Source organism: Mus caroli, unplaced genomic scaffold (genome assembly GCF_978045245.1).
Source record: "Mus caroli unplaced genomic scaffold, Mus_caroli_1 scaffold_19, whole genome shotgun sequence".
NCBI classification, from domain to species: Eukaryota; Metazoa; Chordata; class Mammalia; order Rodentia; family Muridae; genus Mus; species Mus caroli.
The window spans coordinates 86,878,578-86,905,871 of record NW_028227274.1 but is presented as its reverse complement, the minus strand read 5'-3'; the positions used below and the strand labels follow the sequence as shown (position 1 = coordinate 86,905,871).

The 27,294-nt window shown below is 39.4% G+C and overlaps 1 protein-coding gene across 2 annotated transcripts; it reads left to right on the top strand.

Moving 5' to 3' along the window:
- Positions 1–25,301, top strand: Socs6 (suppressor of cytokine signaling 6). Of its 2 annotated transcripts, none has more exons than XM_085833397.1 (3): positions 1–179; positions 6,930–7,050; positions 20,576–25,301. In XM_085833397.1, the coding sequence occupies exon 3, from the start codon at positions 20,705–20,707 to the stop codon at positions 22,346–22,348; it is 1,644 nt and encodes a 547-aa protein (XP_085689523.1). In that variant the 5' UTR covers positions 1–179; positions 6,930–7,050; positions 20,576–20,704; the 3' UTR covers positions 22,349–25,301. The 2 variants fall into 2 exon arrangements, with proteins under 2 accessions (XP_085689523.1, XP_021005993.2); XM_021150334.3 differs by having other exon boundaries at positions 6,930–7,054.
- The last annotated feature ends 1,993 nt before the right edge of the window (positions 25,302–27,294 follow it).

Here is a 27,294-nt window from a genome sequence, read left to right as displayed (position 1 = left end):
TGTGCTGAGGGCGCCGGCGGCCGGGGCTCCTTCGCGGCGGCTCCGCTCCCGCCTGGGCCGCGGCCGCGCGCCCTCCCTTCGGGGAGGAGGAAGAGGAGGAAGGAGGAGCGGCTGTAGGAGGAGGGTCGAGCGCGGCAGTCGCGCCGCCGCCCGGAGGAAGCAGAGCCCGCGGCTGCAGGGTGAGCGGGATGGCCGGGCGGGGGGCGGGGGTGGGGAGGCGTGGGGTCGCGTGTGGCCCAGGGTAGGGAGGTGAGGGTGAGGCCCAGGCCGGCGCCCCGACCCTCGGCTCCACGCCCGGCCCGCCGCCGCCTTTGTTGCCCGGGGCCCGCGGCTGTGCGAGGCCGGGGCTCCGCGAGGCCTGGGCGGCGGGGCCTGCGGGCCAGGCCGGTCGGGGCTCTCGGAGCGGGACCATAGAATCTGCGCGGTCGCCAGGACCGGGGGTGGCGTCCAGGGGATGAGATGCCGAATGGGGCCGGGACCGGATGGCCGAGCGCGAGGTGCCCTGGAAGGGTCGCGGGAGGAGGGCCGAGCCATTTAAACTGCCCTGATCTCGCACAGGCCCTCTTTTGCTCCCGGAGTTGGTAACTTCAGGTACACACCATTGTGACTCTGAGCGGCACTGTTGGTGTTTTCCAGAGCAGGGCCTAGCCCCAAACTTGGAAGAGTTGTGTGTAGCAAGTTCGTGTGTAGTCAGAACTCGATTTGGGGTTCTCATTCCCACTTTTTGTAATTGGAGGCCGGTGAGACTGAGGTGGAACTCTGGCTTCCGGTAGGGAGATAATGTTGAATTCCTGAAGGTCTTACTTAGGCAACATGCTGCTGTGCCCGAGTACCTTGCAGTATACTAATTACAATTATAATGTGAATTAACACACGAGAGACTTCCCAAATACAGTTTTAATTTATAGCGCTCCCAGGAATAAAGATAAACTTGTAATCAGACAAAGGTAGACCTCCTGCCTACGAAAAGGTGAATTATCAGCCATAGTAGGTAGCAGTTTAGTTCAGTGTTTACTTTTAACCCTCCAACAACCACAGCGTGGAATCCACTTAGTTTACTTGAATGAATGAGTTTTCAATTGGAATCTCAGTGCTTTGAAAGCAGTGGAAAACACCAGTGATACAGCTTATGGGTATCATGGATAAAATACAGTCAGGGTAGCATATAGTCTGTGGCTTTCTTCTGCTCTGATTTCTCTCCAGTGCTGCATGTGTGGATATGGGAAAAAGGTTTAGGATCCATCCCTGCTCTAAGAAAGTAGGTCACCTTAACCTTTTGGTTCTACCACTCTCCCTAATCCTTGTTTCTTTGAGGGCTTGGCTTCTGGACAGTGGGCTCCGTAAGCGATCTTAGGAGAGTTTATTATCTAGGGCTGGACGGGGTCAGGATCTGCCAAGTTATTTACCTGAACCTCTAGCTTTTCTTGGGCTCTACTTGGCATCTCTTTAAAGCAGCTTCTCCTGTTTGCATTTATCTTTTAAGACTTCTCTGAATTCAGGTCCCTGGCCCTGCTCCTTTCCTTTCTGACTATGGAACTAAAACAGTCTTCCTCAGGGAGTCATCTGAGTGTCCTCCCTTGTTAGGACACCTGCAGGGAGTGGCAAGGCAGGGATTTGGGTGCCAGCCGAAGCACAGGGTGTGGTGTGGAAAAAACGCTGCTATACCAACTGGATTCCAAGCAGTTTACTGTCTCATGTTCTTCAGTCTTGCTTTAGAATGGAGAAGCCTTGTTTTTAAGAGCTGCCTTTTCAGAGAACAAACCAAGTGCTTTTGTAACCTTGTGTAACTTCACTGCTTGGAGAAAACCCAGCTAATTTTTGCCACTGCGGACAGTTTCAGGAAACCTTGTGTTGCCAGGACAATCTTTTATTTTGCTTATAGAGGTAATTGTGTGATCTTACTTTTAAAGTCATGAGATACACTGAAAGGAGCCAAATCCTTTATGTCCATTTCTGAGTTTCTTGGTGGTTGCTGTCATTTTCAAAGAGTATGTGTTTGGAAGGAACAGGATGGATGATACATACACGTGTACAGCCTTGGGAAAGTGTGACTTCTCTTTTGATTTCTTGCAGTTATACAAGTGACACTCTTGTTTGTAGAACGTGTGTACTTTTGTGAAATTATTATTTTCACGAGGAATCAGTCTGGCTTTCCTAAATGGCTGTCTTGTTGATATCTGAGTGACCATATTTAAGATTTCAGTTTTCATACTGCACACAGAAGATGTGACATGTGTTTGCGGTGGTCATTTACTGGCATATTGTGACCTTGAACAGGCCTTGGAGCTCTTGAGACTTCCTTAAATAGATCTAAATCATCTCACAGATTTAGTAAGTATATATTTTATTTGAAGTGAATCCAGACTCTTAATTGGGCTACAGGATTTTTATGTAGGTTTGCACCTTGTCTTATCCCATGGTTATACCCTGGCCCTTCCATTCTGTGGCATTTCACACTGCTTTATAACACCCAGCCTTGATACAGTTAACTCTCAGTGTTCACCAGTGGCTACTTGTATAGGAGCTTTATTCTCAGACCTTACTCCCAGTGTCTATTCCTCTGAGAACCTTCCTAAGAACTGTATGTCTCTTGAAGTAACAAATTGGCATGTTTCCTTTAGACAGTGATGTCTAATTATTCTATGCTCTCTCTTCTTTCTGGTCTGTTTTTATACAGGTTCCAGGAAGGTAGCATGCCCGAGATGGTCTCTTTTCCCATCGAGTCCCCAACATATTCCATGGAACTTGGTCATTTTCCCCGTTATGTCCTTAACATATCCTGTGGAACTTGCACACTATGCAGGGACCTGCTATGTAGTTCTCATCACATTAAAGAAAGAGGCTCATTGAGTAGATATTAGATAGATAGCTTTTGGTATTGTATGTTGTTCATCTTTGTCCAAGCTGATTTGCTCAGGTGAATAAATCATAACACTAGTAAAATCGGAAGCCTTGTATTCACATAGCCCAAATAGGCCTTCACAAAGAGAGTTGTTTCCCCATGGAGACATTATAGTGTGTATGAGTTGACTCAGACCAAACCAGGGTTATGGCACAGATGGGCAGATCTGTATCACCTTTGTAAGTGTGGTTATTTGTCAGTGTGGAAAGCAATTATTCCGGAGCATATTTCCTTGCTGTTTCTTTACACAGTTTAGTAAAGTCAAGCCTCAGTTATCCGGAACCTCGTGGCAGCCTCAGTTTTAAACAGAGAATCCAGCATAAAAAAACATTCCTCCTTAGAATAGGAAACAAAATACCCATGGAAGGAGTTGCAGAGACAAAGTTTGGAGCTAAGATGAAAGGATGGACCATCCAGAGACTACCCCACCCGGGGATCCATCCTATAATCAGCCACCAAATGCAGACACTATTGCACATGCCAGCATGATTTTGCTGAAAGGACCCTGATATAGCTGTCTCTTGTGAGGCTATGCCAGTGCCTGGTAAATATAGAAGTGGATGCTCACAGTCATCTATTGGATGGAACACAGGGCCCCAATGGAGGAGCTAGAGAAAGTACCCAAGTAGCTGAAGGGGTCTGCAATCCTATAGGTGGAACAACACTATGAACTAACCAGTACCACCAGAGCTCGTGTCTCTAGCTGCATATGTAGCAGAAGATGGCCTAGTCGGCCATCATTGGGAAGAGAGGCCCCTTGGTATTGCAAACTTTATATGCCCCAGTATAGGGGAATGCCAGGGCCAAGAAGTGGGAGTGGGTGGGTAGGGGAGCAGGGCAGGGGGAGGGTATGGGGGACTTTTGGGATAGCATTTGAAATGTAAATGAAGAAAATATCCAATAAAAAATTGAGCCGGGCAGTGGTGGCACACGCCTTTAATCCCAGTACTTGGGAGGCAGAGGCAGGCGGATTTCTGAGTTCGATGCCAGCCTGGTCTACAAAGTGAGTTCCAGGACAGCCAGGACTATACAGAGAAACCCTGTCTCGAACAACAACAACAAAATTGAAACAAAACAACCAAAAAATGATTTGGAATTAGACGTGTCAGACAGTTAGAAGACTGATTGCAGCAGTCTCTCACAGGGATACAAATGTAGATAGAATTTTTACCACTTATTTTTGTGTAATACTTTTTTTTTTTTTAAATCTTACTTGTTTTATCTGTAAAGTATTATTTTCTGAGAGCTGAGATGAGAAATTGAGAGAGCGCATGTACTGGGTTAGTGTTTAGAATATAGCAAGTGATGGTAATAATAATAATTAGTTTAAAATGTTTTCTGGCTGGTGAAAAATAATATGCTGAGAAACTAGCAGTATCTCTCTATGATGCAGATATTCTTATTAAAAATGTCCAATATGGGAAAAGGGTGTAAGACACAGAATCAAGGGACATGGGCATGGCCAGGGAAAGCAGCTGAGCATAGGTAGTATGCAAGCATGTGTGTGTGTGTGTGTGTGTGTGTGTGTGTGTGTGTGTGTGTGTGTAGGGGGGTTCACAGGTCATAGCATAGATGCCAGTGGAGCTTGGCTGTGGGCTCAGTACCTTTTAATTGGTGTGAGTCCTTTGCAATTTCTTGATGTGTGGTGTGAAGCTGTCTTACTCCTCTGTACAGACACCACACTAAAGTATTGTCTTAAAATTATTGAAAATGTTCTGAAGACAGTTGTAAAGATTATCCCATTTCCCTCAGCCAACTCTTGGGCATTAGAGAAGAAAAGAAAGAGATGATGGGTTATGAGATGTCACTGAAGACCTCAGTGGCAAGCTGTAATATTATCAGTAGACCCCAAGGGTGTCAGTGCCACCCTGAAGCAAACTAGGAGATTTGTGTATTTCTATATAGAAGTTTAATGACAGCATGAGATTACATTTAATGTATGAACTTGTGTTGAAACTATCTCTTTACAAATGCAGAAGTATGTGAGGCCCCTATTAGAGAAAGATTTTTACCAAAAATCAATTAGTTTGATCTTTATAGTTACACAGATAAGTTTGGTTTGCTAAGTGTCTCAGAGAGCTTGTTGGTTGCTAATAGACCTTGTTTGACCATGGTGTCAGCAGTGTACCAAGTGATTAAAGTAACAGGTTTAGCACACTTAGGTTGAGATGAGTTCTCACTAGTGGGTGTACTATTTTGTTGTGTATTACTTCCCTTGTGCAAATTTTGATATTTGTAACGTATTATTCTAAAAGTTTAGCTTTGTTTTTTGTTTTTTGTTTTTTTTTTTTCCAGCTAGGGTTTCTTTGTGTAACTTGTCCTATAGGTCATGCTGGCCTCAAACTCAGAGATCCACCTGCCTCTGCTTCCCTAGTGCTCAGATTAAAATCATATGCCACCATGCCCAGCAAACTTTGTTCTTAATTGAAATATTACCTCCTTCAATGAATCACTTGTATGTTGGTGTCTCTTTTAATGGAACAAACATGTTTAGGGAATGTTGTTACCAAATATTAGACTGTCAGAGTATATAAACAAGAAGGAAATATTTGTATTTTTGTGCTTTTATACATCTATAAAATTGTTGTAATTTCAGACTTGAAAGAGTTCAATAGTGAGACTTCATCATTCTACAGATGAATGAATGAGTAGATAAATGAATAAATTCAGACTAGAGTGTGTATGCAGTTAGCTTAGTTACATGACACTTCTCCAGAGGGTTTCAGCATGGAGTCTTGTACACGCAGCTCTTATTGCCATTGATGCTAGTGGTTCAGTTTAACCCTGGGATTTGGGCGTTTGTATGTCTGTCTTCATGAACAGTTGTCTGGGTTTGGTTAGGAGAGATAAAGAAGCAGAGATGGAAAGAGCCTGTAAGTCTAGAATTTTCTTCCCAAGGGGAATTCTTTTTTCTTCTTGAGTTGCTGAAACCCACACTTGAAGAAACTTCCTTAGAAGTGAGGAAGTAGACCTCTCTGTTTGGGGCTTTTGTATCAGAAAATGTTGCTCTGAATATTTGGTTTACATCTGGTTGTGTATAGAATTTTAGGTACTATTTACTCAGGAGAAATAGGTTATTTGGTATTGATGGATTAACCCTAAAATCTCAACTGTGTTATAAAGGATGAAAATTGGCTTTCCCTTTCCTGGTTTTTGGAGGGATGGGTCTTTGTGACTTCCTTAGTCTGCTCTTCTGTAATTGCTGTCCTACCTCAAAGTGGAAGTGGAGAGGATGGCAGGTCCAGAATCCAGCATATCGTTTTGCAACAATGCCAGAGAGTGTGGAAGACTCAAGGAGAGCCATTGAACTTTTTGGGGTGACAGAGTTGGGGGTTTGAAGGCATTGCCCATCATCATATGGCCTTCACTGTTAAGAACTTGGGCCAGCTACCACTAGTTTACAGCAGTTGTGTCTTTCTAGAATTTTTTTGTAGTTTTTGTAATATCTGTTTATAATACTAAAGCTTTGTAATGACTTGAATCATTATTATTGTTTTATTCTTAAAATGTATTGTTTCATTGATTTTTAAACTTAATGCTCTTCAATTCTAGGAAGACTTTAAACCTTCGTTTGTAATTTCTTCCCCCTCATTTTTTTGTTTTTACTTCTCTGAAGGGTTTTTTTTTTTTTTTTTTTTTCCTCTGCTACAGGAAGTCCTGGATTGGTTGTCCTGGATTGATTTGTTTATTAATTATTTTTATTTTCTCAGTTTTTCGTGTCAGTCTTGGGCGGGGTTGGGGTGTTGTTGTATTTAAATCTTTAACAATGAACTTTGGTTTTCTTGCCTTCCTGTACTCCCTGAACTTATTTCAAAGTTGTGTTCATTTCTCAGGGACGTTTCTTCTTGTCTTCTGTTTTAGAAGGCTTGAATTGTCATTAGTTTTTCATTGCTGGATCTGGAACGCAGGACTTGGCATGTATAGACAGGTGTACTGTCACTAAGCTACACCACTGGGTGCTGCATCTAAGGGTAGTCTAAGCCTTTTAACATTGTTCCCAGTTGTCATACTTTTCTATTGCTTTCAGGTTTTCATTTCATATGGGGGAATGGTAGTATGCTGGTCAGATTTTTGTCAACTGGACACAAGCTACAGTTATTTGGAAAGAAGAACTCTAAATTGAGAAAATGCCTCCATAAGATTTGCCTGTAGGTAAGTTATTTTCTTGATTAATGATTGATGTGGGAACAGTGACACTTCTGAGCAGGTGATTCTGGTTGATAGAAGAAAGCAGGCTGAACAAGCCTCAGGAAGCAAGCCTGGTAAGCAGTATTCTTTCATGACTTCTCCAGTTCCTGTTTCCAGGTTCCTGCCTGAGTCCCTGACCCGGCTCTGTGATAGACTGTAATCAGAATGTGTAAGCCAGGTAACCCCTTTCCTTTCCAAATTGCTTTTAGTCATGGTATCTTAAAGCAATAGAAACCCTAGCTAAGACAGGTTAACATGTATGCTCTTTCTTGTTGATGATGGATTTTTGTTGCTGTTTGTTTTTTAAGACAATTTTGCTATGTTGCTAAGGCTGAAACTCACTGTGTAAGTCTACTATCCTCTGTAGCTCTCCATTCTTATATACATCTTCACTTGCAAATGTTCATTGTAATTAGTAATTGGTCTGGTTTGAGATCTCTGGTTTCTGTGACAACATCAATATTGGATCCTTACTGGGACTTCCCCCTGATATCCTGTTATTGCCCTATGTCATAGAGATCCTGCAACTTTGGATCAACAGGACTGACCGTTTTATGCATCCCAATCATTCGTAGATGATGGAGTAAAATTTTATTTGTAATTCAAGTGTAATTTAGAAAATGCAATTGTTTTTTACCATAAAGCTCATAACTTATGGCAGAGATAAAAAGCTTATGTGTTCTTTATGCAAAAGCATTTGAATAATAAATTTCTTTTTGGATTGGAACTTCTGTGTTAAGATCTATAGAATCTGAGAACAGTCAAAGGAACTTTGTTACTTTTTAGTCATTTGTATTGTTGTTACTATTATAGTTCAGTGCATTGAAGAGAATTCTACATATGAGCAAGTTCTTAGAGAAATCATGTGGTAGCATCATTCTGCTATATTACTTCTACCCAGAGTAAAAATGTAGATCTTTGGGTCTATGTGATTGTTCAGTTTGTCTAAAATTCATAAAGAATTTTAACATAGTTGATAACTTAACCAGAAAGGTGACACTTATTTCATAGGCAGTGCAAGTGATGAACATTTTGAAGAATGTGTAATATTTTGTCTAAAACCATTCTGTTGACATTATAACTGTTAATTTTAATTTTCAACTGTCAGTTATGACAGTGTATCAGTGAATTATATTAAAACAATTATACATTTACAGCACAGACAGGGTTTATAATATTATATAACTTATCACTAAATATGACAATAGATCTTTTCAAATAGTCAAGTATAATTGTGCCTTAGTAAATAAAGTGGATGTGTGGGAACTTTAAGGATTTTGATAGTAACCTGGGTATCATGCACATGATTTCCTTTATTAGTGTTGCCCTTGTGCCACTGGTTTATTATTAAGGAAACAGTTTGTTGAAATGTCTGATTGTTATTTTATAGATGACCTGGCCCAGATGCAGGGTGAAGGAATGATATATTCCTTGCCATGTACTTTCAGTACACCAGTTCTCAGCATGAAAACTGGTGTCTTCCATTGTAACACTGTCCAGAGTAGCTCAGACCTCAGGTAGAAGCTCAGTCCACAGACTTCCTCATACAGATGCCATCTTGCTGACTCACTATAAGTCAGAGTTTCCCATAATGACCTCTTCTGGTTAGATAATCTGTAGAACACAGTAAAATACTTATTTGACTGGTTTATTGTAAGGATTACATACCAGGAAAAGGTGAGTAGAAAGGCTGTATGGGATGTAATGTTGGCTGTGATTTGCAGCTCCTGTGCCCCCTTAGCATGCCCTGCTCACCAGTACCTCTTCTATGCAGAAGTGAGTTGGAAAACATGCAGTTTAGTGTAAACTTGCTGCGTTTCAGTTATATAGAAGACAAGAGGAGAGTTGAATAGAATTGGCCTATAAATGGTGAGATAGGATGTGGAAATGGATGCTGTTTAGGTGCTATTATCACCATAAGAGTAAGTATTGAAGGGTGAAGTGTTTGCATAGAGAAAGAAGAGGGGAACATGCCTGAATGTTGATCACTCCAAGAAGGGGCTGGAGGGAAACCAGCAAGGGGGTCTAAAAGTGAGATGACCTTGTAGCAAAGACATGAAGTTTTGTTGAGAAAAGGAGTTTTAGTAGCATCTTAGATAAAAACTGAGCAGGTGGCCCCAGGCTGCTTGCTGTGGTGGTGAAAGACAACTGGCAAACAGAGTAGAAAGCAGGATTGTAGCTGCTAAATTTACAAAGGTTTCTAGGGATTGCTGCTACAAGGGGAGCTGAGATGGAGCCATGGCTATGGAGAAAGTGGGGTATTTATTGAGAGGAATGAACCAACAGAGGGGGAGTTGTTAGGAGATGGAGTGTGCAAAGACAGTGTCATGGTATCTTTAGAAAGGAGCCAAGGAGTGATGTGGAACAGACAATATTAATTGGATTGACAAGATAGTAGAGTGCACACTTCTTTGCCTTCATATTAGATGCTGGGTTTTGAACCTAGGACCTTGTACTTGCTGGGAAGGCTCTCCACAGCAGAGCTTTATTCCTAGCTACAAAGTTTTCTTTTGATGATTTATTTTCTCTGAAATTAGAGGCTGAGGCATCAGCTGAGATAGAAGATGGAGTATTTAGATGTGAGGAAAAATGAGGGTGGAATGGTCAGCAACAAGAGAGAATGAACCAAAAATAAAAAGTTGATTTCTAGATAGTGTTGATTGACCTCACATACTGCCTTGAGAACTAAATGAGAACCATCTGAGTGACCTTTTCCAGCCATGGTCAGCTGTGGGGTGCAGCTGTGGCCTAGGCAAAGACATAATCAGTGCCTGGGTGTGAGGGTAGAGAGAGGGATCTGAATGCAGTGTCTGCAAATGGTGACTGCATTGGTTAGCTGTGGATTGTAAACCAAGTAGAGAGGGAGGTGTGCTATTCAAAGTAGATTTGTCATAGTTGTCATTTAAATTTTGAATATGTAAGACCAGTAGACCATGGTGCATATCAGTATAAAACTTTATGTCAGATTCTATAACATACAAAGGAAGAAGTTATCTAGGTTTTACTAAAGCAAAATAACAGTCTCATCTAATGACTATGTTTTGTTTGTGAAATTTTTTGTTAGTTGGTGAAATAACTGACTCCCAGAAGAAGCCTTCTGCTTTTCTTGAAACTGGTGCATTTACATGGCCATTCCCAAATAAAATAAACTTTAGGAAGAACAAATAACCTCACAGAATTTTTGTTTAAACTCCAAGTGTTAATTAACATGTCTAAAAAATTTTGCTCTCCAACAACAGCCTCCTTCTCTGTCCACTTTCCTCCCTATTCTTTCTACATAGTTGAGACCACACTTTACGTACAATTTTATTTCCTGTGTTTTGCACTTAACAAATGAACGCTATGGGTGCCCCCATGTTATTTATAACTGTGTAAACACAGATTTCAGTGGCTCTCCACAGTCCACATGTAGCAGTACCAGCATTTGTTTCACTGTCTCACGCTGTTGGAAATTAGGATGTGTTTGATTTTTAAGACTCAGTTATTTTTAATCATAATTCAAGAAGTATTGTTATTTCTTAAAATGTATAAAAATAGTGTTGCCAGGAGAGATTGTTGATGATTTTTAAAACTTGACTATTGCCAAATTAATTTGCATACCTGTATTAAGAGCAGTGGTTATTGTGATCAGAAAATTTTTGGCTGACTTGAATTAGAAAATACTCTTACTGGTTTCTTGCTTTGATCCTTATATAAGAGATAATAATTTCTTTGAATATTGAGTCAATTAGTTATCCAAGTGAAAATATTAATCCCTACCTCATATAAATCAGTACTAGGCTAACCAAGAACTTCAGTATAAATGGCAAAACTTTATAGAAAATATAGGCAAAACTGTATTTCATTGTGAATGTAATTTCTTGAAAAAAGTATAAGGCTCAAATAATAAAAGCACAAAAGGGACAGAGTCAGAAACAGATACAAGCATTATGTAGCAAGGGAAAATGTACTGAAAGAAAGTGGGGGTGGGTGGGTATGGGGGACTTTTGGTATAGCATTGGGAATGTAAATGAGCTAAATACCTAATTAAAAAAATGGAAAAAAAAAAAAGAAAGAAAGTGGGAGACAAGGCAATTTGTGGGGCTGGACATGGAGAGATTTCTAGACATCTATAATGTGTCATAGTTCTTTTTTATAATGGAATAGAGCTATTTAGATGATCCTGAGTGATCCCTCTTTATATCAATTGATCATTGTTATTAAAGCAACTTGTTTGTGGGCATGAGATATGTCAGTTGATGACAGTGCTCACACCAGAGATGATAACCAAATTTTATACCCAGAATCCACAAAGTGGAAGAGAGAACACTCCTGCACGTTATCCTTTGACTTCTACAAATGTGCACACAGTCCCAACAGTACTACACCCCACACACAAATATGTACAAAAGCAGCACTAGAACCCGATCATAGTGATTTCTGCATGTTGTCAAGTTTGTTTGCTAATACCAGGTTAAGAGTTTTTGGAACCTCGGGATACCCACCTCTAGGTCTCTTGTGTTTGGCTTAGGTATTATTTCTTCTCTATCATCTAAAAGAATTGGTTAGAGATTTCCTGCTATTTATCTTATTGGTTTCTACTCTGTCATTCACTCAGAGTGTGTGTGTGTGTGAGTGTGTGTGTGTTCATATTCTCTGGGTTTAGTTCTATATTACATTTACTATTTTCTTAGAGTTGGCTTGATTTAAGTTCTATATTCTCAAGGGTTTCCTGTATACAGTCCACACTAGTTTCAAATTCAAGTGCTAGGCTTACATGATTGCTACAATGCCTATTTATAAACTGCATCACTTTCTTTTATTTTTTTTATTCTGTTTGGAATATGTTTTAAGCTTATGGTTTCTAGTCTTTAGCCAGCCCATAGATTATTTAGAAGTATTTTGTTTAATTTTCTTATATTCAGTGGTTTTCCAGATTTATTTCTGTTGTATGTATATAATTTAGCTTCATTGTGATTAAAGAACATACATATCCTGTATAATGTCAGTCGTTTAAGCACTGCTGAGTCTTGCTTTTGTCTGTTGTAAGAATGGAAACTTAAAAACAACACTCAAAGGTGTGATTAGTGTTAAAGTCCCAGGCTAAGTGTCTGTTGCCCACAGTACTTGAGACAAAAATGTGTTTCTGATTTTGGGTTCTTTTCCAAGTTTGAATATTTGATTGCATATAATAAGATGTCCTAGGAAAGAAGCTGTGTCTGAATACACAGCTCTTCTGTTTTGTGTTCCCTTAGCATATAAGTGAGTTTTTATTTCCTTCAACCCTTGCTTTTGATTATAACCCATCACACCAGGTTAGGTGTGGAATTGTTAAAACGCTGAGTTTTGTGTTTCAGGTTTTTAGTGTAGGGATCTTCAACATTCTAAACTCATACCCTTTCTCCATTTCTTTCTGCTTTTCTTCCGTCTCTTTCTTCCCTCTCTTTCATCCTCCCTCTTTCACTCTCCCTCTCCTTCCTTCTCTCCCTCTCTTCTCCCCTCCCCCTTCACACTGGGGATTGATTGAACTCAGGGAAACTCAGGAAACTGTGTCTATCAATATACTAGGAGCCTGCCTTATTGAATATTTTATGTATTATTATTAAATTGTCATTTCTTTTACACCTTTGTTTATATATTTGGGGGGGGTTAATGTCAAGTGTGTATGCATTTATTGTTACTATATCTTCATGATGTATTAACTTTCTTTTCATTTTAAAATGTCTGTTCTTTGTCCCTACTGGTATTTACTATCTTAAAGCCTATTTTGTTTTGTTTTTGTTCTTTTGCTTTTTTGAGACAGTGTTTCTCTGTGTAGCCCTGGCTGTCCTGGAATTCACTCTGTAGTCTAGGCTGGCCTAGAACTCAGAGATCTGCCTGCCTCTGCCTCCCAAGTGCTGAGATTAAAGGCATGCACCACCACTGCCCTGCAAGGCTCCTTAAAGCCTATTTTGTCTGATATTATTTAAGCTATTTTAGGTCTCTTGGCTACTTTCTTGGTGTATTCTTTTGTATCCTGTTCTTTAAGTGATATGCATTATGAAACATTATGGCCAAAAGCAGCTTGGAGAAGAAAGGGTTTATTTGGCTTACATATCCTGGTTTACAACCCATTGAGAGAAGCCAAGATAGGAACTCAAGACAGGAAAATGAAGGCAGTAACTGAAGCAGAAACAATGTAGGAAGGTTACTTACTGGCTGGCTCTGCATACTTTCTATATAAATCAGTACTACTTACTCGAAGTTGGCTCTACACACAGAATAGTTTGGACCTGCAACATCAATCAAGAAAGTATGCTATCTGTGACGATGCCTGCTTTTAATCCCAGCACTCTGGGAGGCAGAGGCAGATCAATCTGCCTAGTGTACAAAGTGAATTCCAGGACAGCCAGTGCCTACACGAAGAGACTTTATCTCCAAAAACATCCCCTCTTCCAAAAAAGAAGACAATGTCCTGATAGATTTGCCTGCGGTTCCTCTTCCCAGATGACCCTAATTTGTGTTAAGTTGACAAGAAAGTACCCAGGACACAGCAATAACTGTTTCTTTTTTAAAAAATTCATTCTGACAGTCCTTTTACTAAGTTAGGCATGTGCCAACTTTTTCTGTAAAATATCAGATAGTAACTATGTTAAATTTTGCATGCTATAGAGCCTCTGAACTCCTTGCTCTGAGGAGGCGCCACAATCTGTAATACACAAGTGTGATTTGTTTTTTTGGTTTTTTTTTTTTTTTTTTTTTTTTTTTTTTTTTTTTTGGTTTTTTCGAGACAGGGTTTCTCTATATAGCCCTGGCTGTCCTGGAACTCACTTTGTAGACCAGGCTGGCCTTGAACTCAGAAATCCGCCTGCCTCTGCCTCCCGAGTGCTGGGATTAAAGGCGTGCTTGTTTTGTTTTTTGTTTGGCCTGATACAACTAATTTACAGGCACAAAAATTGGAATTTCATATAATTTTCTTGTGTCTTAAAAAGATTGTTCTTTTGATTTTTTTTCCAGTTAGTAACACCATAGCTATTTTTCCTTGATGAACATACAAAAAGGAGTGATGAGTTTTGCCTACAGGGCACATCATGGGCTGTGATGCCTGAAAGGGTTAGTCCATTCACAATTAAGATATTTATTGATATGTCACATTTATGTTTGCCATTTCACTGGCTTTTAAATTTACTTCATTTTATGTTTCTTCCTGTGTTATAGACCTCCTGTGTTAAATGCATCTTTTAAATGTTAACTTCAGATTCTCATAGAACTTTGTGATAGACCCTTAACTTATCACAGTATACTTCAAAATAATGTTAATCTGGCAAAATATAAATTTGGCATTTTCCCTTTGTCTTTCTGATCCCTTTTTCCTGTTTTACTTAAATTGCATCTATGTATGTTGTATGTTGCCTTTCAATGATGAATACATTGATTTATACTTTCCTGTGTCCTTTAAAGCAGAGGGATGAGAGAAATGATAATATGTAAATTAATCTTTACATTTATCATTTCATTTCCAATCTTTTCCAAGTGACATCTTTGAAGCACTTTCCTTCTGGTATGTTTTGTAGTTCTCTGCTACAGAGCTGCTAGCAGCCCAACCTCTTTTCAACACAGAAATGCTTATGTATCATGCTAATTTTTTCCTGATTACCCTACATTGCTTTGACTATAGAATTCTTGGTAGCTGAATGTCCTTCAGCATTTGAATGTGTCATCCTACTCCCTTCTGGCCTCCTTTGTTCTGTTAAAAAACTAGTTTCTTTTATATCTCCGCCTTCCTTTTTGACAAGTCCTTCCTTTCTTGCTCTCAGTCTTGCCATCTCCTGCACAGATTGCCTTCTCCAGATGTCAGTAGTGTTTGTGAGCATGTGTTTCAGTGCTGTTTAACAGATAAGCTCAGCTTCAGTTACTTTGGGAGGGAAAGGAGTTGCAAGCCTCCTCATCACATCATGTTACATTTACATCTATGCATATACTGTTTTGCCTGTATTTCTGGATGAGGAAAACATTCCATGGGCAGCCAGAGCATTAGGAAATAAATGGTCCTGTGGAGTGACTCAGACTGAACGACTTACCTCTGCTCTTGATCTTGCTGTGAAATTGTCCTGCCTCATGTCAACAATAAGTGGTAGCTCTAAGTCACACACCAAGCTTCCAGTGCTTCCATGTTACTCAGAGGATTCCTTTTGGACTTCTTTGGAGACATTATTAAGCTTACTTTGTTTTTCTGTAAGGTGGAAATAAAGGTAGCCTCTTAAAAGTAGAATTCTTGTGAGGGGGCAGGAAGGGAAATGTACTTTTTGGTGCATTATGACCTCCATAGCTGCAGCCATCAGCTCTGCAGCAGCAAGTGAGAATGGGTGTTTGGAACCAGCTCCCCTCCTGGCCTGAGCCACTGAATGTGCAACATCCTAAGTTCTCTATTGTACACGATTGCTGACATCTTACTTCCCAGCTGGAACCTGAAGGCCTGGAGAGCATTCTAACCACTGCTTGTAGCTAAATTTTCAACTTTTCTGGAAAACACAGTGTTTTGTCAATGAATTGACAAAGATATCTTGGAATAATAAGAGAACTGTAGAGGCAAAGAAGTGAATATAAATTAAGAAAACTTGTGGAAATCCTATGAATGATAGAAACCCCAGTTTTGGATGAATTCAGGTGCCAGGGTGTTAGATGTCAGGGATTTGGCTGGGTGAGGTATAAGTTTCTGGTAGCCACAGGAAACAGACCCACCACAATAGATTGAATTGTAGTTGACTGGAAAGCAAAGGCTGAAGTCATTGTGGGGTATATAGAGTAAGGTCAGACATGAAAAGTCCATCTGCATTGTAATATTTAAAACTAGGTAGACTTTGACATGGCTGGGGAGGGTTTGAGAGGAATACCTTTAGCAGAGCACTGCCTAGTATTACACTGTTCAACTTTGGCAAGTGAGATGACATGAAGTAGTTGTTCAGTGCTAAAGTTAAACCTGCTCAATTGTTACAGAAAGTCCTAAATAAGGAAAGTGGGCTTTGGACTATTTTCCTGTACTTTTGAGGTGTAACTATTGGTACTTATGTATTGTGTACTGGCTTAGATATAAACACACAGAGAGAGAGAGAGAGAGAGAGAGAGAGAGAGAGAGAGAGAGAGAGAGAGAGAGAGAGAGAGAGAGGGGGGGGGGGGGGAGGGGGAGGGGGAGGGAGGAAGAGGGAGAGGGGGAGAGGGGGGCGGAGAGAGAGAGAGCGAGAGCGAGAGGAAGGAAGAGGATCATCTTTGCAATTAGTCTTACAGTGTTTTTTTTTTTTCTCATGTTTCCTGAACTTCTTTCTTTGCCTGTATATTAAACTAGTAGTCTGTAGATATTTGATATGTGTATGTGTTTGTGTTGTTTTCTACAACTTAGGTTAAAGCTATGTTTTTTTCTAAGAAGAATTATATGCATTATAAAGGTGTATGTTGTGATTAAGTAGACTTTAGAATCAGTCATGTGATTTTGGCAAGCGTCCTACAGTGTTTGTGCTTTGGTTTCCCTATTTACTTAATGGAACTGTTGCAATTTATTACTAGCTGCAAGTATTTAGCCTATGTATATAAGACATTGCTTTAAGGACACCTAGCTCCATAAGTTACATAAGTGGTAGATTTAGTTATGTCTAAGGTCATATAATTGCTAAATAAGGGATATGCATAAACTCAGTCTAGTCTGTAGTGTCAAACTGCTTCATCAAACTTTAAAAAGGCTTTAAGATTATAAGAACTGATGAAACTGTATTCAGAAGACTTAGTCCTTCTGTCACTCTGTCAGTATTTAGCTAGTGTTTACCACTTTAAACAATGTAAGTAGCAGGCTTGTTTAAAACTAGAAAGATAAAAAGATAACAGTGTCTTTATAACTTTGGCACAAAAACATCTCCAAAAGACAAATTACTAATTGTATGTCTACTTGGCTAAAGCATGTGTGAATTTGATAAAAGTTTTTAAATAACTTTACAAAGAAAGCTTTCCCAGATTCCTGGGTGAAGTGTGTGTGTGTGTGTGTGTGTGTGTGTGTGTGTGTGTTCACACACCTAGATGTAAATGTATGCACCACATATGTGCAGGTACCCTCAGGCCAGGAGAGGGTCAGATTCTCTGAAACTAGAGTTACTGGTGATTTGTGAGCCATCTGACATGGGTACTAGAAACTGAATCTGCAAGAGGTTCTTTACTGGCGAACTATCTCTCTGACCTGAAGGTCCTTGTTTTTTACATTTATGTTTTAATACATTTACATTATATCTTAACATTTTAAGAATTTCATACATGAGTACTATATTTACATAAATCCCATACCTACCTCTTCCTATTTTCCCCATGTCCCACTGTACCTCCTCTCAAATGCATCACCTCTTCAATTATTATTTCACATGCATATGTGCACAGACATTATAAATACGTTGCTGTTCTTTTAGTATTGTTTATTTGTATATGTGTGTAGGGCTGGCAACTTGAAATTGGTTGGTTGCCTGTGGCTCTTTCTCTAGAGGTGGGATTTTGTGAGATTTCCTTGAACACTTCAAGATGTCAACTGGTGGTGTCATTGTGCAGGGGTTTTTGTTTGGTTTGGTTTTGTTGTGTTTGTTTTTAGGAGACCATAGTTTAAGATTTCATGGGTGTTGCTCCCTGTAATTCATAGAAATACCATCAAGTAGCCAGTGTTCTGGATCTTTAGCTATTTGAGTTTTTCTGCCTCTTCTTCTGCAATGTTCCCTGAACCTTAGGCATAGGTTGTATTGTTGATATATGAGTTGCAGGTGGGCACTCCAGGGCCAGTTTTATCTGCTGTATGGTCACCTATGGATTCTTGTGATGGTTTCTGTTGCAAAATGTGGCTTCTCTGATGAGGGTTAAGAACTACCTTACTTGTGAATATAAGAAGAGATATTTAGAATTCAGTTGGGAAAAATACTAGTTTAGGAATAGTAGGTTCTTTTGGGGGTCAGTGATCTCACCAACCAATGTTAGTTGGCTAGGTTTTCAGTACCAGGGATGAATTCCCTCCTGTTGAATAGACAAATGAGGTGGCTATTGGTTTCCCCCAAGGTATAAATACTACTATTGTACCTTTTGTGAGCCACCATGTGGTTGCTGGGAATTGAACCCAGGTCTTCTGGAAGAGCAGTCAAGTGCTCTTAACCTGCTGAGCCATCTATCCAGCCCTATGCACCCTTTTGCATATTTTGCTATGCTGGTCATTGTGGTTTCCTGACCATATGGTTTCCTTGATGGGTCTTTTTATTGCTTCTCTCCTATAGTACCTTTGGATAGTCCTCAGGCAGCAGGCTTTCAGGTCAGCTCCAGCTTGAAAGGTGGTTTTCCATGCCTGGTAATAGAGTTTTGTTAGCTGCACTATGGCTCTCAGAAATATATTAGCTTGATTTGAATTTCCTGTTTATTGAGTTTTTAGAATGAGGTATAATTCACCTAACAATGAAATCACATATTTTAGTACACAGTTTACATAGAGTTTTGACAAATGTATCAACCCATTTAAGCCTCACCATAGTTAATGTCTTTGGGGAGAATCAGGTCTCCAGAATTCTGGAATTCTCTGTAGCTAAGGATGGCCTTGAATTGATCCTCCTGACTCCACCTCCCCTAAAGTGATGGAATCACAGACTTACAGATCACACCTGGCTTATGTACAGCTGGGGATTGAAGCTGGGTCTAGTCCTTGTATCAACACTCCTTAATTCACCGTCTGTGTTTTTATTCTCTTAAAAGATCTTGAAAAATGCTGTTTGGGAATCACAAAATGATTTAATTACATGTTTTGTATCTATTGAAATTTTCCTATTAGAAACTAAAACCAAGTTTAAAAATACATATTTGTTTATTTAAAAACATTAATATACTTATTATATATTAACGTAAATCAGTTTCCTGGGGGGAAAAAAAACCAAAAAACTATACTTCCAAATACTAAAAACAGAATGGGAGAGAGAAAAGTAGCAGGAATCAGGTTTAGTGGCAAGTACCTTTACCTGCTGGGCCTGTAGAGGTTTTTCTTTTCTTTTCTTTTCTTTTCTTTTCTTTTCTTTTCTTTTCTTTTCTTTCTTTCTTTCTTTCTTTCTTTCTTTCTTTCTTTCTTTCTTTTTAATATCTAAAACCTTTTTCCTTGAACTGTTATACAATTTTTCAAGTGTATGTGTAAACTTAAAACTTTGCAATTAGAAAAATGGCAAGATTGATTCAGAACACTTATTGGGCACAAAACAGATGGTAATCCTATAAAAAGATGGCATATATTTTTGGAAGTGCAAACAGGAAAATAGATATTCTTTTAAAAAAATTTAGAGTAATCTCTGCCTAGAAGATGGAGAAAAGAGATCTAAAACATATGGTTTGATTGAGCTTCTACTTTCTAATGTCTAGGATTGGATCTTATCCCCTTAATATTAGAATTAAATTGCATATGCATTGGTAGTGTTTTTAACATCTGTGGTATAGATATGTGATAGTGGCAAGCAGGACTATTGAAACCTCAGGGTTAGCGAACACACTGTTTGACAATCAGTTACTGAGTCTGCTTTCTGGGATAAGACCAGGCACTTAGTGAGTTCACTTGGTGCATAGCTTCATGTTTAAAGTGTCTTGTGCTCCAAATATTTATAAGTATTCTATTTTTACAGTATCTTCCAGAAACAGTGTATGACAGTGAGGCTGTTAAAACTGCTGCTGCTTTTTGTGGAGCTGATGTAGCTGTTCCTGATAGGTTGTCTGGTCTGAGTGGTTTCAGTGAGCATGGTTTTTGCAGATTTGTCTATGTAACAACCACCTGCTATCTGTAGTTAACACTGAACACTTGACATATTCTTTTTTTCCCTCAACTCCCACCTGTTTTACCAGGGTGTTTCAGACAGATTTGTATTGTAATTTACCATTCATATATCTGTCTCTTCTACTGGCTTATGAGCATTCTAGATCATAACTTACTAGCCTTCATGTTATTGTACTTTGTTGTGTGTATAGTAGGGGATAGTAAGCAAACAGTGAGTTAGAGCTATGTCTTCTGCTAATTAACCAAGTTGCTCTAAGCTGCAGTGGAAAGGTATGATTTTTGGGTGCATTTTTCTTCTTTGGATCATGCAATGCACCCGTGATGGGCCATAGACTGTATCTCACAATACATGTGTATGTGTTTGAGGTGTGGGCTTGTTCTTCCAGGGCATTATGGTGCCTTCATTATGTTTTGTTCCTTCAGCCTGCTGCATGGGCAGTGGTGAGGGGGCTACTTAGGCCTGGTGCTGAAGATGAGCCTGGTCAGTAGAAAAGACCTAGTCCTGGCCTAAACACAAAACAAAAAACAAGGAGTAAATAAAGGACCCAGTGTTTGCCCCATGCCCAGTATATGTAGCAGGCATTTATCCTAATCTTTAGGGTGACATTCCTAAGAATAGAATTGGGTGCTTTTGTTTTGAAGCTAAAAGTTAAAATTTCTGTTTTGTTTTATTAATGGCTTTTTTTTTTTTTTTAATTTTTTTTTTCCCCCAGAAAATAGCTTCAGAGGTTAAATGAAGCCGGGCAGAATTCACCCATGAGGCATCGCAGCCCCTCCCGATGTTTGGGCATAACTGCTCCAGAACCAAATTGACCCATTTGGATTAGTTAACTTTTGACAAAATGAAGAAAATCAGTCTCAAGACCTTCAGGAAATCTTTTAACCTGAGTAAAAGCAAAGACGAAACTGAGTTCATGGTGGTTCAGCCCCAGTCCCTTGCTGGTGACTTCGTGAAAGATGACTCTTTATTCGGGAGCTGTTATGGCAAAGACATGGCCAGTTGTGACATTGGCGGCGAGGATGAGAAAGGGAAGAACAGATCCAAAAGCGAGAGCCTGATGGGCACTTTGAAGAGGCGGTTGTCCGCCAAGCAGAAGACCAAGGGCAAGGGCGGCACTGCGCCTACAGATGAGGACACTTTCTCCTCAGCTTCAGCTCCTGGTGGACTCAAGGATGTGCGTGCTCCGCGGCCCATCCGTTCCACATCACTGAGAAGCCACCATTATAGCCCCACGCCCTGGCCGCTGCGTCCCACCAGCTCGGAGGAGACGTGCATCAAGATGGAGATGCGAGTGAAAGCGCTGGTGCATGCTGCCAGCCCAGGACCAGTCAACGGTGTGCGCAAGGAGCTGCGGGAGCTGCAGCCCAAGGAGCTGCGGGAGCTGCAGCCCAGGGAGCTACTGCAGCCCAGGGAGCTACGAGACCTGCAGCCAGAGCCGCGCCCTGAGTCCCGCTGCAGCCCCAGCTCACCCGGGGACCTGAGCCTCCACCTGGAGGAACACGTGCCTGTAGTAATCGGACTCATGTCTCAGGACTACCTTCAGTACACCGTGCCTTTAGATGACGGGATGTGCCCTCTTGAAGAGCCGCGCAGCTGCTGCCTGGATACGTCTTCTCCCATGGAGGTGTCAGCCGTACCCCTGCCGGGGGCAAGTGGTGCCTTCTCCGAAGACGACAGTCATGTGGACCAGGACCTGGTTGTAGGCCCAGAGATCCTTGTGGATTCATCAGTGAACAATTTGTTGATTGGCACCACAGGAGTTATGTTGCAGAGCCCTAGAGGAGGTCATGATGACGCCCCTCCCCTCTCACCGTTGCTACCTCCAATGCAGAATAACCCAATCCAAAGGAACTTCAGCGGCCTCTCAGGCCCAGACTTGCACATGGCGGAAAGTGTTCGCTGTCATTTGAATTTCGATCCCAACTCTGCGCCTGGGGTTGCTAGAGTTTATGACTCGGTGCAAAGTAGTGGCCCCATGGTTGTTACAAGTCTTACGGAGGAGCTGAAGAAGCTTGCAAAACAGGGGTGGTACTGGGGCCCCATCACACGCTGGGAGGCAGAGGGGAAGTTGGCAAACGTGCCAGATGGTTCTTTTCTTGTTAGGGATAGTTCTGATGACCGTTACCTTTTAAGTCTGAGCTTTCGTTCCCATGGTAAAACACTTCACACTAGAATTGAGCACTCAAATGGTAGATTCAGCTTTTATGAACAGCCAGATGTGGAAGGGCATACATCTATAGTTGACTTAATCGAGCATTCGATCAGGGACTCTGAAAATGGAGCATTTTGTTATTCAAGATCTCGATTGCCTGGATCAGCAACTTACCCAGTCAGACTGACCAATCCAGTGTCACGGTTCATGCAGGTGCGCTCTCTGCAGTATCTGTGCCGCTTTGTTATACGTCAGTACACCAGAATAGACTTAATTCAGAAACTGCCTTTGCCAAACAAAATGAAGGATTATTTGCAGGAAAAGCACTACTGAGAGATTGGGAGCCCTGTTTCTTGCACTTTGGGGTTCAGAAACAAGACTTGAGTACAGTTTACAGACTTAAATCGCCATTGAAGTCTTTGCTGCCATAACTTTTAGTTTTTATGTGTGAGAGTCATCAATTCGTTCAGGGGTGGGGAAGTGTCTGCAAGGCGTCCTGAGTTTATTTTGGTTCTTGAAAAGGGATGCCTTTAGAGTTTAGAAGTGTGAGTTATCTTTCCTTAATTGCAGAATAATCACAATGTGAATGACCAGATTCTCTTTAATGCCCCTCCCAGTCCTTTGCTGCTATCCACTGTGATTCTTATGCATTAAAGCACATTTCATGTGTATTCAACCCTAAGTAAAGTTGAATGAAACTTAAATATAAATTGCTATGATGTTAAATGGCCCAGTTGAATAAACGTGTGGGATAAAACATTTACATATACACTGAAAACTGATTTTTTTAAGTCTCACACTTTAAAAATTATTTGTTCAGAATTATGAATTAATACAATGTTGATAAATGAAATGCAAATCTGCAACATCTTTTAAAACACTTTTCTAAATTATTTTTTAAGGATGTGATAATTGTTTTGGTTGGGAGAAGTTGAATTGTTCTGTTGCCTTCATTTTCATCTTGTGGTTTGTCTCTTTTGATAAATTGCCTTACATTAAAAATTGTAAACAAATATATACCCAATTTAGAAATTGTTGCCTTTTCTGTCATTAAACTCGGGTACAAATTGGCGTAACTTAAAAGCTCTGTAAAGCCCAAACAATTGTTACAAAAGTAAGATAACCCTGGTTTCTTGTGAGGTGTGTGTGTGTGTGTGTGTGTGTGTGTGTGTGTTTGTGTGTGTAAGAGAGAGAGAGAGAGATTTTTTTCAGTTACATGTTTTATCTATGATTTCTTTAGTAGATATTTTCTTCCATAAACTTGACAAAACAAGTTTCATAAATGAGTTGTATTTTCTTATATTAAAGTTTATATAAAGTTGTAAACTGATCTGAATAGAAAGGTTATTTTAAAGTTGTCTTGACTTTCTTCTGTATAATCTTTACAGTATGCTGTGTTTGACCATTCTAACTCTAAACCAACAACCTTGAATGACATCAGTTAAATAATTAAAAATTGTGATACATTGTGTGAGAAAAATTGTAAAACTATGTCCGATACCAGAAATAGTTTCCTGCTTGTGACTACCCTTTGAGGATAGCATTTTGGTTTATTTTAAATTGGTTAATTCCTAAGTAGTTTGGCACCTCTACTTACTTATCATTGGGTTAGAGAACGATGAGCCCAGGTTTTAAAAGTGATTTTGGAATGTAGACTGTTGATTGAGTTCAAAGTTCTGCAGTGGTGTTATTAAAACTATTAAGCGATAGTATTTAAAGATTTCTCCATTCAGAAAATATTTCCAGCTGCACATGCTTTTTAAAAAATTAGAGTAAACATCTTAGGTCAGACCTGCTGACTTTGTCATCCAAACATATCTATAGCTTTACATTTTTTTTTCTCTTTTTCTAGGGTCAAAATTGAGATATTGCAGGAAAAGGCTCAGTGCCAACATGTTAAAGAGTTGTGGCATCTTGACTTACAAGGAGCAAGGCACTTACTTTTGATGGAATGTTACAAAGAATTTCATTTTCTGATGTGTTTCATCTAATATGATGGATGAATTATATAGTAATAGTATAAGCATTCACTATTGGATTAAGAACTATTGGAGAATTGTAGGCTTGTGTGCAAAGTAATGCAAGACACTTAACTATTTTTTTGTAAAACTTTATTTTTAAACAACTGAAGCTATATCTAGTGTGAGTTGACAGTCCCCACATCTACATTAGATGGCAGGTGTTGTCACATAGTCACTGTATTAATGATGAACGTTGAGATGACTTCATGTTTCAAAAATATGCACATGTCCTGGCAATCATGGCTCATAGAAGTCTCAGGACTGTCCCCAACATGTTTCAAGTGAACATAGCTTGTTTCCCACTCTTTCCCATGGTGCCGTGTGGTTAGGATCTACCCATTAAATGTCAAGAGTATTCTTATCTTTATCTAAATCTTTCTAATAATCAATTTGTGCTATTCTGTAGGACAAATCTTTATTATGAAAACAACCCTTGATGAACTTCTATTTACATGCTTTATAGACCTGTCCAACTCAATTTGAAATGATTAGGTTCTGATAATTGATGAATAAAAATCGAAGCATTTATTGAGAAATCAGATTTGCAAATGGTAAAATATTGCCAATATTTTTGTGTTTTTGTAGCCAAGACATCCATCTGACAGAAGTGGGAAACAATGGGAAATACTGACTTTTGTATGACACTGTCTGATAAAAGTGAAGAGATTTAAGTCTCTGTCATCTAGTATCATAGCCTAGATTGAAGTTGGTTAACTTTCTGGCTTTTCTGAACTTAGATGATACAAGCATAACCTCTAAGCCATTCTCTGTGTGTGTGTGTGTGTGTGTGTGTGTGTGTGTGTGTGTGTGTGTATGTGATGTGTCTGTGAAATAATTTTTGTTACTTTTAATTTTTTGCATATATTACATCCTGACCACAGTTTTCAGTACCTTTCCTCTTCCCAGTGCTCTTTCCCAACTTCCCCTGTCATCTAGATCCACTTCTCCATTTCCCTTCAAAACAAAACAAAACAAAAAAAGAGCAGTCCTCACAGGGATATTAACAGAACCTGGCATAACAAATTCCATTAAGACTAGGAACAAACCCTCATATCAAGGCTGGATTAGAAGGAAAAGGGTCCCAAGTGTAGGCAAGAGATTCAGTGGCACCTCCAACCCTTGCTGTTTGGGGTCCAACAAAAACACCAACTATACAACCATAAAGCTTATGCAGAGGCACTAGCTCAGAACACATTTAGAATTCCTACATTAAGGCAAGACAAAAGCAAGCAGGAAAACTGTGAGAGTGAATTTTTTTTTTTTTTCTGTATACTCCACCACCAGAAATGCTGGAGGCTGAGGGTTAATTTGGGGCTTCCTATGACACTTAACACATTTTTATAAATAAGAGAGCTATGGAGAGTACTTGAAAAAAAAAATGCCTTGCTTTCTCCAAGGAAGACTGTTCTCTTTTTACATGGTGCAATACTGTGAAAAATTAGAAGGTCACGTATCACAGTAAATAACCACAAAACTGAAAAATAATTTTAAGGAAACCAGCCACACAGAGCGACAGTTTTCTGTTGAATAAAATAATGTGCCAAATAGGCTAACTCGTTAGCATTAAGGAAATGAAACACAAAGTATTCATTGTAGTTTCTGAGCCAGTATTACTGAACACAAAAGTTATTGAAATCTTACAGGTTTATGCAGTTTTTTTCCTAGTGCTAAGCATCTCTAACTGCTTTCAGGAATGTCAACTTGACTGTACATTTCATGTCATATATGAAAGAAACTTTATGAATGAATCAAAATAACATTTTGATATCTATCTGAATGTCTTTCATTGAATATGAAGTGTTAATTAGAAACTGAAATAACACTACCAGCAATAGACAGTTTTGTTGAATAATGAACAATAGCCAGTTCCACAAATAACTAAAATTCTAAAGTTATTGGTATATTAGTAATAAAAATTTGCTTTCTTTTAATACTTTTTTAGTCCTGTAAAGAAAAAATTTTATAACCTTTTTATTGATCAGTCGTGATATAACAAGGCAAATATGAATTTGTTTTTGAAAAGTGATGCAAGTTCTCCAACCAGAAAGGGTGAGATGGAGTCTTAGAATCTCCTAACAGTATATTGTCATGTTGGGGTAAGGAAGTCTCATAGTTGATATGCCATGAAATTAATACCTGCAACCTAGATTGCTGTAGTTTACACTTTGTATGTTTCAAATCAGGTATATACTGTTTGTACTGAGAACACCACAGAATGAATTATCCAAAGTCCACCGATTTAATATGTGTTTTGGTTTGTAAGTGAATTATAGTAATTTCTTGCACATTTTTTGGAAATCAATTGTATAAAAATTTATGTATCTGCATCTAGATACAGTATGTAAATAAAAGTTTTGTTCATAACATCTGCCTTGTCATCAGTAACATCCAGGTGCAGGGTCTTGCCCTCTTAATATGTGGTTAGTTGGAGAGTTTCTGTGTGTTCCATGAAGTGGGCAGATACTGGAAAGTGGGAACCATTACATTTTATTAAAAAGGAAAAGTGAAGCATCAGAATGACCAACTAGGGGTCATTTAATGGTGCTGCTATACTTCAGTGGTCAATATAATGGAGTGAGTTGAGAGACATACTGAAAGACTAAAACTAGCAAAGTATCAAGAACTTAGTAAAAGGAAGTTAGGCTAAGTAATAAAGTGTTTGGATTATGACATGAAAAGGCATCCCGTTAATAATATTTTACCAGAAAAAAATTTGTTATAAAGCTTTCCAATATTCACTGAATTTCATTGTCTGCTTTGTGAAAGTTTGCACCTGTACATGCCTGCCTGCCTGCCTGTCTGTCTGCCTGCCTGCCTGTGTACATTGATTGAAATACACAGAAGATCCATAAATGTTGCAGCTGTTCAGTTCTACTTCTCCACTTAGTCTAGAATCCCATCCAAGCAAATGAGACACTCCTATATGTAGGTATAAGTCATAATGAAGATAAACTCACACAGATTTGCTTAGAGGCTCAATTTCCTGTTGATTCTAGATTGGTTAATAACACTGTCACAGTAACTGAGCATCTTGGATTAAGCACTACTTGAAAATTTTCTACCAAAATTATTTTAAAGTAACCCCCCCATCATAGCTAAGTGAAAGATGAATTTTAATCTTGTTGAAAAATACATTGCAAAATTTGTTAGTAGAACCCAAAATAGTGAGGTGCTCTACTCAAATTCTCCAGAGCTTATTAAGTTGATAACATTGAAGTGATGGTACCAAGGAGAAGCTCAATTATGAGACTAGAATGG

Excerpts from the sequence above, each read along its gene's own strand:
- Socs6 (XM_085833397.1), top strand. The coding sequence starts at position 20,705 with ATGAAGAAAATCAGTCTCAAGACCTTCAGGAAATCTTTTAACCTGAGT.